Source organism: Microtus oregoni, unplaced genomic scaffold, assembly GCF_018167655.1.
Source record: "Microtus oregoni isolate MIOR12 unplaced genomic scaffold, Mior012 000134F_ref0000037, whole genome shotgun sequence".
NCBI classification, from domain to species: domain Eukaryota; kingdom Metazoa; phylum Chordata; class Mammalia; order Rodentia; family Cricetidae; genus Microtus; species Microtus oregoni.
This window is the reverse complement of record NW_024544778.1, coordinates 1,261,992-1,274,908: the sequence shown is the minus strand read 5'-3', so window position 1 is coordinate 1,274,908 and position 12,917 is coordinate 1,261,992. Positions and strand designations below refer to the sequence as shown.

General features: G+C 45.4%; 1 protein-coding gene across 1 annotated transcript; it reads left to right on the top strand.

The window, feature by feature from the left end:
• The first annotated feature begins 7,415 nt into the window (after nucleotides 1–7,415).
• Nucleotides 7,416–8,558, top strand: LOC121444600 (testis-expressed protein 19.1-like). Its single transcript, XM_041646460.1, has one exon. The coding sequence runs from the start codon at nucleotides 7,416–7,418 to the stop codon at nucleotides 8,556–8,558; it is 1,143 nt and encodes a 380-aa protein (XP_041502394.1).
• Nucleotides 8,559–12,917: the final 4,359 nt, after the last annotated feature.

Below are 12,917 nucleotides of genomic sequence, written 5' to 3'. Positions count from 1 at the left end.
AGGGGTGTTTCAATTAATCACAGCTTGCCTCAAATGCTAATGAAAGGTTGTATTTCAACCAATCATAGTGCACCTCACATACAAATGAGGGTTTGTTTTAGCCAATCATGTCTTTGTCTTTGGCACTAATCATATCCCAGCAGTCTCTCTGCTAGACCATCAGAGGAAGTGCTTCTCCTCTGGCCTGAGAAAAAATAGTTACAGGGTCATGGAGATTTCACCAGAGCTCCTGAGACCCAAGAGTGGCCTACAAATTCTAAGAACAACCCTTGCTACAGCGCCACCTAGAGGAGCCAGGCTGCCCTCTATGATCCATGGCAACGTTTTCAAGGGAATTCTGCAGTTATAAGTGTAGTTGGCTGGCTACTTGACTGACAGTCATTATGCTCAAAGCAGTCAGAATCCACCAGCTGAATATTACTAAATACAATTGTCTGCTCTAGCCCCAACATGTTTATTTATTTACAGGAAAATAAGCACCCCAGGCAGAGCTTACAGTAAGGTCTTGATATTTATTTATTTATTATGTACACAATATTCTGTCTGTGGGTATGCCTACAGGCCAGAAGAGGGCACCAGACCTCATTACAGATGGTTGTGAGCCACCATGTGGTTGCCAGGAATTGAACTCAGGACCTTTGGAAGAGCAGGCAATGCTCTTAACCGCTGAGCCATCTCTCCAGCCCCACAGTAAGGTCTTGATGAGCCTGGCATTAACACTAACTTTGAAAAGGTTTTAACAATGTTTAACACCTCACTGAGTCCTTCAGGGAGAGGTGGAGCCTCCATATCTGTCTTGGAACTTTAATTTCCTTTATATTCTATTAATTCTTAGATTTCTTTTGCTTTCTTTCTTTTGGCTTTGAGATGAACTCTATGTGCCCTAGGCTGGCTTCCGATTCACTGTGTGCACCTTGAATTCCTGATGCTTTGCCTCTTTGTCTTGAGTCTTGGTATCACACACAAACACCATCATGTTCGGGTATTTAGTGCTGGGGATGAACCCAGGGCTCTGTGCACACTAGACAAGCATTCTACCAGCTAAGCTACATTCCCAGCCCCTCGTTCTTAGATGCTTTTGTTGATTTGCCTATTGTCTTAGTTTGTCTAGCTGTAAGAATTAAATTTCAAGGCTAGCAAGCTTAAAGAAGAGAGATGCCTCCCCTGGGGCACTGGGGAGGATTAAACACTAGCAAATATTGGCCAATACTACTAAGATTGTTCACTAGTAATAAAATTGTTAGCTATGCGTGGAGCTTAACTAATGTTTGTTATGATATTGGATACTAAATGCTTTATACAAGTAGATTAAGTTGACAAGAAGAGCAGAAATTTGAGAGAAACCTCTCCTGGTCATGCAGGCTTGATTGGGTTCTTGACAGGAAACCTGACTGTCCCACCCTCCTGTCAGCCTGGCTGTTGTAGACAAGGTCACTCTGAGGACAGATCAGCTGCTGCAGAGGACCTCCACAATACCAGCTGAAGACATGATCCAGTCACAGCATCGCCAGAACTGGCACTAGTCTGGGAAAGCCATGCCTCAGCTAGACAAGCTTCTGTGTCCACTCAATGCCGCTGAAATTGTTTTCATCTCTTTAGGGTGAGAAGGAACTACCACTTCATCCATGTCCCGCAGAAGGCATGGGACTGAGAAAATCAGAGTTCTTTATTTCAAACCTCTGTCATACCCCTCCTTCTCATATAACCAGGTTGTGTTGCTGACTCTTCAAGTCAGGTAGGAGACAGTTCCTGTGCTGTCCCTCATGGTTTAAGGCAAGTGTTGGTGTACAGTATTGAGGGGAAAATCTCCCCAGTGGAAGTGTTGCGGCTCTGAGGGGAAATCTATCCTGGCTGTGAGGAGCCACAGGGTCGCACTGCACAACAAACCTCACTCAAGAGATTTATTGGGAAAGACACAGATGGTGGCTGCCTGTGCTCCACAGAGAAGCAGCAGGCATCTGAGCAGGAGGCAGGTTATATAAAGGGTTTCTCAGGGCAGGGTTTTCCAGGATAGGATTTCCATGGTGGGGATTGGAAGTATTTTGAGTTCTGGGATCGGTGGGTTTGGTAGCTTTTCAAATCCAGAATTTGGGTTGAACCTTTTACCTTCCAATAAGACCCAACAAGTCCAATAGCGTTTCTCTTCAGGACTATTAGTGGGTGTTCATGTGTCACCTGGTCTTCTTTGCTTTCTTCTAAGGTTGTTCTGGTCAGACTTTCATGGGGGAACTCCTGACTTGCTGATAAATTCCTTTGCTGTGCTCATGTGTGGGTAGACAGAGGATGGTCCATCTTCATTTCTGTGGTTGTGATAAAATATACTAACAAAAGGAAACTTTGGGAATAAGAGGTTTATTTGGCTTACAATTCCAGGTCACTCACTATAGTTTTTTGTTTTCTATTTTAAGAAATAAAGGCCGTAACTCAAGGAGCTTGTCATATTACACCCATATTCTAAAGTAAAGATAATTAAAGTGGTATTCCTTGCTTATGGCTAACTTTCTGCACTTTGATACAGCTGGAGGCTCCATGCCTTGGATGTGATACATTAATGGGTCTGTGGGTCCTTCAGACATTCACCAGTCTGACCATTAACACATTGTAACAAAGAAGAAGCTTTTCTTCATATACTGTCTCCAGCTGCATCCTGAAATGTAGCTCCCAGCCGTATAAATCAGGGGTTTATAAAGTCAAAGAACATCACGTTACATTTATTTACAGATAAGCCGAATGTCATCTTGAGTAATACAAGCTTTTGTTTATGGAAGCAAAGTCGGCAGTTAACCTCATGATGTGATATTTTGTTTAAGATCTAACAAATAATGCATGACTGAGGATCAGAGTGGGGAGCTAGCCACACTAGTGCGCTATAGAGGCCAGGCAGTAGTGGCTCACACCTTTAATTTCAGCACTCTGGAGTCAGAGGCAGATGGATCTCTGTGAGTTCAAGGGTGCTTGCTCTGCTCTACACGAGATGGAATCTGTCTGAAAGAGAAACAGAGTGACACTTTTGAGCCCAGCACTTGATTTCACATGACTTTAATCCCAGCACCAGGGAGGTGGAGACAGGAGTGTTATGGATGGGCAGAGAGAGGAACATAAGGTGGGAGGAGACAGGAACTCAGGGCTTTCAGTCTGAACATTCAGTTTGAGGATTTGTTAGAGACATAATCTTTCCCCCTTCAGTATAAGGATTTGGTAGAGGTAAAAGTCTCTTTAGTGACTGGCTTCTTTATGTTCCTGTTCTTTCTGCATTTACCACAATATCTGACTCTGGGTTTTTATTATTAAGACAATTAGAATTTGTGCCACATGGTGACCTATATTAACTTGCATAAACAACAGTTCTGTTAGAATAGTTCAAGAACAGGTAATTACAAAAAGAATACTGGATAGTCCTTAACATTTCCATTCTAATTTGGCTTTACAGTTCTCTTAAGCACAGGATATTATAAACTTTTTGAACGGATTCTGTCCAGTGCAAGCATGGCAAACACGGCTGTAGCAGGCCTTGTCCTTCTCTGCTTTCCCTCTGCTAGCTAAACAAACCTGTTAGATTACATCCCCAAGGCTAGCAGCAAGGCTTGTTCCCGTACTGGATACTTTCCTATGACAGAGTTCTTCCTGAGGATGAGGACAGAAGTCCAGCAGGCTAAAGGCCCGTTTGGTTCACCTGATTGACATGCCCAATCCAAATACTCTACTGCAGCCTAGCCAATTCTAACACAGACTTCCCTTTTCCTCTTCTGAACATGACACGCGCAGACCATTGCTGCTGTTTTTCTGCGCTTTAACTCTATTTCCCGCTAAATAAAGGATTTCTGAGAAAAAAGGTGTTTGAGCGTGGTCTGTGAGAAATCCATGGGCAGGAGGAAGCCCCTGCTTGTGCACATACGTGGGTGGGGTGTTGGGAGTGGAGTGTGCCCTGCATTTATAACCCTGCAAGGTGGTTTCTTCCCCTCTTTCCTCATTGGCTGAGTAATCAGGAGGCTGCAGGCTCACACATCATCTGCAATTGACATGGGATGTTTTCCCAGTGCAAACCATAGGTGGGTTTATCTCCACATTTTATGTCCTGATGCTTTGAAGTGTTCTCTGGTGCATGACCTTCTTACCTGTGCAGGTTGTTACACATGTGTGACTGTTAATAGTTTTCTGTTCTTTTTCTTTGTTAATGATTGTGAGGCTAGAGAGGTGGTTCAGCTTTTGAGAGTGTTGCCTGCCTCCAGTTCCAGCCGTGTTTGAGTTCCTGTCCTGACTTCCTTCAGTGATGTGGAAGTGTGAGCCAGACAAACCCTTTCTCCCCAACCTTCTCCCCTAAACAATTGTTGACTGCTAGAGGCGGGCTCCAGGGTCTCTGTGAGTTTAAGGCTATCCTGGTCTGCAGAGCAAGTTCCAAAGAGACACAGAGAACCCCGTCTAACAAAAGAAACGAAACAAAACAAAACCTCCCCCAAAAAGGTTTTACACAAAAACAAGGTTTAAGGACAAATGAGAAGGCTTGATAGGTAAAATTTCTTACTGATGACCTAAGTGATCATACCTGGAAGAAGACTGGTCTCCTGAAAGTTGTCCTCTGACCTCTACATGTGTACCATGGCGTGTGTGCACCCACAATCTCAAACACACACAATAAAAGTCAAATTAAATAATGAAAACAAAACAACAGCAACCTGCGTGTTGTTCTGGATGCTTCACCAGGAGGGAGAGAGGACGAACCACACACAGAACAGACCGAGTTGGGAAGGGACACTTAGCTACACACGGACCACAAGATCCAGGCCAATGAAGCCAAAACTAAGCTGCCGCCTCCTTACTGTGCTGTGTTCTTTTTTTTTTTTTTTAATGGTTTTTGGTTTTTTTGAGACAGGGTTTCTCTGTAGCCTTGGAGCCTATCCTGGCACTAGCTCTTGTAGCTGTGCTGTGTTCTTTATTCAGCAGTGTGATGTCCTTTCTCCAAGAATGAGCATCAGACCCTGTGTGTCAAGAATTAAGACCAATGAAGACAAGGAAGAAAAGAGACACTCAAAGTTAGTTAAAGAGCAATGCTTGAGGTGGGTAATAGCAAACACCTGTAATCCCCGAAATCAGGACCCCAATGCAGGAGGATCTTAAGTTTGAGCCTACCTGCCTAGACTACAGAGTAACCTTGTTTCAAAGAGAAAAAAACAAAACAATAAAACAAAGGAAACTCATAGTCGGATCCTATCATGAGGTTAACTGGTCAACAAGATTCCTCTAGGATTAGGACCTTTCTATCATTGATAACTGACCACTTAAATCACCAGGTATGCCAGGGACACCCAGGGAACTGCAGAAATTTCTAGATGGGCCACGCACAGTCAGAGAGAACAGGCAGAAGGCAATGGGAAGGACAAGGTAAGCAACACAGGCTGGTTATGCGGGAAGGAGGGAATGGTAAAGGTTTTAAATAAAGAACTCTGTTTTTATCTGTCCTATGTCTTCTCTGGAACAATGAATGAGGTGGAAGTGTTTCTCTCATCCTAAAAACTGAAAACCATCTCAGCGGCAGTGAGTGTACACAAACCACATTGACAGAGGAGAAGACATCTGAGGGGAAGGCAGAACAGAAAGGTGAGAGAAAACATCTCCAGCTACAAACATGAAGATGAGAGAGCAAACTGGAAGCAGGTGGGGTGAAGAACTCTTAAATTCTCAAAGGCCACCGCCAGTGACACACTTCCTACAGTAAGCATGCATCCCCAAAGCAGCCCCACTGGGAATTAAGTGTTTAAATACACAATAATACGGGGGCATGGATCAACCCAACCCCACAGGTGTTGACAGTTGAACAGTAAGGCCCAAAGACAAGACCAAGGAGAGACAGCTGGCTAGTTGAAGCTGAAGAGGAGACAGCTGAGCAGTTCAAGAGCTCACAGACACAAGGTTGATAAGGGAGAGGGGCAAGGAGAAGGAGAGAAGACCACACCGGGCCTGTGAAGAGTTCCAGGTATCTGTCAAGCTCACAAATGAACATAGCAGCTTTCCTTGTCAAACTCCCAGAGAGCAGCACGGTATTCTTCAGGAGGTGAGTGGATAAACAGAGGTATATCTAGTTAAGGGAGTATTACTGAACTCTGAGGTGAACCTTGCTTCCTACTGCAACAGGTCACCTGGGAATCCTCGCTGTTTGTTCCCAAGGAAGGAAACTGAGATAGTTTCTTGTTGCTTGAGGCCAGCATGTGACATTCTGGATAGGACAAAACATTGCAGAATGCATGTCAGTGATTCTAGTTCATGGTAATAAGAGAGTGCCAAGGGCCACATGTAGAGACAGTGAAATGGTGCCATGGACCTGCGGTGGCAGGGGAATGTCATCATCCCCATGTCCTAACCTTGGGGATGTCCAGAGTAGACAGTGGGCACCTGCTTGCAGTGAAGACACCCAGAGTGCTGCTCCCAGATTTAAACAAACAGATCTCAGGGAAGGGCGAACTCAGAAGAAAGGACAAAGGGATCCCCGTATCCTTTGCCTCATTATTCTAGGAGTCCCAAAACCCTTACAAATATCCAGAAAGAATTCCTTCAAAAGTTGTTTAATATGAAAAGACACAAGAGAGGGGGTAAATATGTTTAAAACTCAGTCAAGGGCCAAGTCAGCAGTTTCACGAGTATTAAAGAACATTTGCTAAAGAGACAGGGAAGAAGGAATCCTCTTATCCAAACAAGATAAGCCGCGAGCGCAGGTATTCGTGTGCCTTGAAGGAACAGTGACCTCAGTGGTGCCTACAGGAGGCAGAGGGACACTTGGATGCAAGCAAGGAATCAGTGCATGCATACTGTCAGGGGGTGCCAGACCACATGCACACCTGGGGTGAGGGGAGCAGGGTGACTCAGTGGCTGGCACTGGTGGGTGGGATCACCTGCACTCAGAGGGTGGATATTGGTCTGGGTGGGCCACCTTCATTGGGTGGCCGCACCCATGTGTGAGGTTGGGGTCATGAAACCTGAGGAAGCTGCTGTACCTAGGTCTGTGGTTAAGGGGTTCCCCAATCTGTTCAAGGTGAGAACTAGGGCACCTGGCCCCAGCTCTCCCTCCCCCACTTAAGTGAGCTCAGCAGTCAGCCCCCAGGGGACCCAAAGACTCATTTTTTTCTTTTCCTTTCTAGCTCACCAGACATTAGAGCAAGGATGAAGCTGGAGAAGTTAATAGAATCTCAAGTCTGTCCACTTCCTCAAGGGGGTATTCATTGAAATGGCACCAAGGTTTCGCACTACTTTCCCATAGCTTTGAGCCCAAAATACCCTAGATCCCAAGCGAACCCCATTTTTCTTGGTTCTTCTATTCTCGGCCGTTTCCTACTGACCCCAGCATCACACGGTCTCCAGATCCTGAGACCATCAATCAAGTCTTCCTCTCTCTGTACAATCAGCTACAGGCAGGATTTTTGGTCATGTGTCCCCCAGTCAATGTTCACTATGGGTCCAAGGGCATGCCCTGCCTCTATGCGGAATGGCTATACCAGCTTGTCCATGGAGACCAGATGAAGATCTGCTTTGCCTGCTTCAAGGCAGCTTTCCTGGAAAATAGAAGATTGCTGGAGATGGAATACTGGGAAGAAGAACCGTGGGAAGATGAGAACATGGAACTATCGGGGTCGGGAGCCTCACTAGAGGAAGACTCTGAGCTGGAAGAAAAGTCTCAGCCAGAGGAAGACTCTGAGCCAGAGGAAGAATCCCAGCCGGAGGAAGAATCCCAGCCGGAGGAAGAATCTGAGTTGCAGGAAAAATCTCAGTCAGCAAATGAATCTGATCCAAAGGAAGAATCTCAGCCGGAGGAAAAATCTGATTCAGGGGAAGAATCTCAGGTGGAGGACTGGTTAGGACAAAGCTGTGCACAGGGCCAACAAAATAAGTTTCATATTACAGTGCACGTCACTAATTCTGGCATCCTGACCCCAGGCTCTATAGGGACCGAGCTGCAGCCTGAGGAAGCTGTACTACTGGACCCATGCCCTGAGGATTATGACAGGTATTGGGCCTATCCCTGGAAATTAGGTAGGTTCTCTCCCTGCCCCCACCAGTGCATCATCCCCCCTCTGTCCTTCTGGGATATTTTCAATGTGGACCCACATCGTAGCGAACCTCTATTGTTGGAGTTGAGCCACATCTGGCCCACGAACAAGCTGGTAGAATCCTGTTTGAAAAAACAGAATTTCTTCTTGGTGTTGTGTGGCTCCGATACCGGCTGGTACTTGGTGTCAATGAATCCTTTATGGGTAGTGAGGACCCAGGTAAACCGCTGGCAGATGATGCTGAACGCTGATGCCTTGGTGGTGTTCTACCTAGAGACTGGACCACAAAAGCAGGACATGAACCGCTGGAAGCTCGGCATGTTGGAGTCCTCAGAACTGGGGTTGGAGCTGGTGCCTGCCGACTGCACCCTGCGGAAGAAAGGTTTCAAGGTGCACTCCTACCTGCCCTGGCAGAGTGACACCCTAAAGGACTGGGGCAGGGAGCCAGGGGAGAGGCTGTTTGTCAAACATATTCGATTTCTGAAGAAAATTTGCACTTGCTTTTCTAAGCCTTCTTTTTGAATCCCAAATATCTGAGGCAATGATACATAGGAAGCCCTTATTGGCCCAGTACCACAGGGAATATGAAGATTTAGTGATTGCCAGTTCTGAGCGGCAGGGGAACGGTTGGTCCAGAATTTTAGGGGAGCATCTTGGACAGTCTAGGACCTTCGGGACCTCAGTGGGAAGTCTGGCATGTTTACACCAGGAGTTTAGCTGGGCTCAGCTGACTGTTCAGTGTTTGGAAGGTGAGGACTAGGTGTAGGTGGGGTGTTCTGTATTGGGTGTCCTGAGTGAGCAGTCACAGTCTTGTCCACTATGTGCATGCTCTCTGAGGTCCTGGGTGACCTGGCTTTGCAGTAGTTAGATCCTGTCTTAGGGGGTCATGATATTGGGTTTCAGGGTTTACCATACAGAGTATTTATGCTCTTTGATTTTATTCATGACCTTTTCACTGTTTCTGTTGAATAAAGTTGGTGTTTTAAATTTTATTATTTGATGTGGATGGTTTTCTCTTGACATGGTGTCCTTATACTTGGAACTGCAGCAGCCAGAAGGGGGCGTCAGATCTCCTGAGGCTGGAGTTACTGAGGGTTTTTTTTTTTTTTTTTTTTTTTTTTTTTTTTTTTTTTTTTTCGAGACAGGGTTTCTCTGCAGCTTTTGGTTTCTGTCCTGGAACTAGCTCTTGTAGACCAGGCTGGCCACGAACTCACAGAGATCCACCTGCCTCTGCCTCCCTAGTGCTGGTATTAAAGGCGTGTGCCACCACCGCCTGGCTTACTGAGGGTTTTGAACACTGTGGGTGCTGGGAATCAGAGGTGGGACCTCTAGAAGAGTAAGGAGTGCTCTTACCTGCTAAGCCATCTTTCTAGCCCCAGTTCTCAGTGTTTAATGGATGCCCCGTGCAGATTTCCACAGTGGGTTTGATGGAGAAACGTCCTTCCCCACTTCTGGCTTCAGGGTTTGAGGGCTTTCAGTCCTACGAAGCTGGGGATGGGGCACAGTGGGTTCTGATCCCTCTGAGTCACGTGAGGAGAATGTATCCCCAGTCACAGCCTTCATAACCAGCGGGAGCCCGTGTGGAAGAGCTGTGTGTCACTGATTGACACAAGTATCTGCCCTAGAGGTTGGCAGGGATCTGTGTAGCGTTCCCCATGTCTGATCTGCTCGTGTGAGACCGTGAGACAGTGCTAGTGAGACCTCAGCGTGGGCATGCTATGCATAGAGGGAAGGACACACAAGGGGACAAGGTGCCCATGGACCTCATCCATGGACACTGAGTGCCCATTGTCTTCTGCCTGTGCGTGGCCCATCTAGAAAATTCTGCAGATCTCTGGGTGTCTCTGGCATAACCTGCTGATTTAAGTGTTTTAGTTATTAAAGATAGAAAGGTCCTAATCCTGGAGGAATCTTGTTGATCAGTTAACCTCATGATAGGATCTGACTATGAGTTTTCTTTGCTTTATTTTTTTTCTCTCTTTGAAACACGGTTACTCTGTAGTCTAGGCAGGTAGGCTCAAACTTAAGATCATCCTGCATTGGGGTCCTGATTTCGGGGATTATAGGTGTTTGCTATTACCCACCTCAAGCATTGCTCTTTACCTAACTTTGAGTGTCTCTTTTCTTCCTTGTCTTCAGGGGTCTTAATTCTTGACACACAGGGTCTGATGCTCATTCTTGTAGAGAGAGCATCACACTGCGGAATAAAAAACACAGCACAGTAAGGAGGCGGCAGCCTTGGTGTTGGCTTCAGTGGTCTGGAGCCTGTGGTCTGTGGGTAGCTAACTCTCCCTCCCAAACTCGGTCTGTTCCATCTGTGGTGATTCATCCTCTCTCTCTCTCTCTCTCTCTCTCTCTCTCTCTCTCTCTCTCTGTAAAGCAATCAATCACAGCAAACACTTTGTTGTTGTTTTGTCTTCATTATGTAATTTTACTTTTATCGTTGTGTGTGTTTGAGAACGTAGGTTCACATACAACACTGTACATGTGTGGAGGACAAATGACAACTTTCAGGAGTACACCGGCTTCTTCCAGGAATGATCACTCAGGTCATCAGGAAGAGATTTTACCTATCAAGCCATCTCATTGGTCCTTAACCCGTTTTTGGGTGCAGACGCTTTTGGGGAGATTTATTTTGTTTTGTTTTCTTTTGTTAAACAGGGATTATCTGTGTCTCTTTGGAGCCAATCCTGAAACTTACTCTGTAGACCAGAATGGCCTTGAACTCACAGAGACCCGGGTGCCCACCTCAAGCAGTCAGCAATATTTGGGGGAGGGAGGGAATTGTTATTGGGAGAAAGGGTTTGTTTGTCTCACACTTCCACATTGCTTTTCATCACTGAAGAAAGTCAGGACAGGAACTCAAACACGACTGGAACTGGAGTCAGGCAACACTCTCAACAGCTGAACCACATTCTCTATCCTCACAATCATTAACAAAAGAACAGGAAACTATTAACAGTCACACCTGTGTAACAACCTGCACAGGTAAAAAGGTCATGCACCAGAGAACACTTCAAAGCTTCAGGACATAAAATGTGGAGATAAACCCATCTATGGTTTGCACTGGGAAAACATCCCATGTCAATTGCAGATGATGTGTGAGCCTGCAGCCTCCTGATTACTCAGCCAATGAGGAAAGAGGGGGAGAAACCACCTTGCAGGGTTATAAATGCAGATCACACTCCACCCTGAAAACCCCACCCTAATGTGTCCACAGCAGGGGCTTTCTCCTGCCCACGAATTTCTCACAGACTACACTCAAACACCTGTTCCACAGAAATCCTTTATTTAGTGGGAAATAGAGTTAAAGCGCTGCTCTCTGACTCAGGCAGAAAAACAGCAGCAATGGTCCGCGCGTGTCATGTTCAGAAGAGGAAAAGGGAAGTCTGTGTTAGAATGGCTAGGATGTAGTGGAGTATTTGGATTGGGCATGTCAATCAGGTGAACCAAACGGGCCTTTAGCCTGCTGGACTTCTGTCCTCATCCTCAGGAAGAACTCTGACATAGGAAAGTATCCAGTACGGGAACAGGCCTTGCTGCTAGCCTCGGGGATATAATCTAACAGGTTTGTTTAGCAAGGCAGAGGGAAAGCAAAAAGGACAAGGCCTGCTACAGCCATGTTTGCCACGCTTGCACTGGACAGAATCCATTCAAAACATGTAAAAACGTTGGTGCTTATAGGAACTATAAAGTCAAATTGGACTTGAGATGTAAAGGACTGGACAGTATCCTTTATTTAATTGCCTGGTCTTATATAATTTTAACAAAACGGTTGTTTGTGCAAGTTAATATAGGTCACTATGTAGCACAATTTCTAATTGTCTTAATAATAAAAACCCAGAGTCAGATATTGAGGTAAATGTAGAAAGAACAGGAACATAATAATCAGTCACTAAAGAGACTTTTACCTCTACCAAATCCTCACACTGAAGGGGGAAAGATTCTGTCTCTAGGGAACCTCAAACTGAATGTTCAGACTGAAAGCCCTGAGTTCCTGTTTCCTCCCACCTTATATTCCTCTCTCTGCCCATCCATATTCACTCCTGTCTCCACCTCCCTGGTGCTGGGATTAAAGTCATGTGAAACCAAGTGCTGGGCTCAAAAGTGTCACTCTGTTTCTCTTTCAGACAGATTCAATCTTCTGTAGAGCAGAGCAAGCACCCTTGAACTCACAGAGATCCATCTGCCTCTGACTCCAGAGTGCTGAAATTAAAGGTGTGAGCCACTACTGCCTGGCCTCTATAGCCCACTAGTGTGGCTCGCTCCCCACTCTGATCCTCAGTCATGCATTATTTGTTAGATCTTAAACAAAATATCACATCATGAGGTTAACTGATGATTATGCTTCCGTAAAAAAAAAAAAACTTGTTTTATTCAAGATGACCTACTACTCCCCTGTAAATAAATGTAACGTGATGTTCTTTGACTTTATAAACCCCTGATTTATACGGCTGGGAGCTACATTTCAGGATGCAGCTGGAGACAGTATATTAGAAAAGCTTCTTCTTTGTTACAATGTGTTAATGGTCAGACTGGTGAATGTCTGAAGGACCCACAGACCCATTAATGTATCACTGCCAAGGCAGGGAGCCTCCAGCTGTATCAAAGTGCTGAAAGCTAGCTGTAAGCAAGGAATGCCACTTTAATTGTCTTCAATTTTGACTATGGGTGCAATGTGACTAGAGGATTGAAGTTCTGCTTTTATTTCTAAAAAAAGAAAAAACTATCGTGTGTGACCTCGAATTGTTAGCCAAATTAAACTTCTTGTCCCCAAAGTTTCCTCTTGTTAGTGAATTTTATCACACCCACCGAAATGAAGAAGGATCAATCTCTGTCTACCACACACATGAGCATAGCAAAGGGACTTATCAGCAAGTC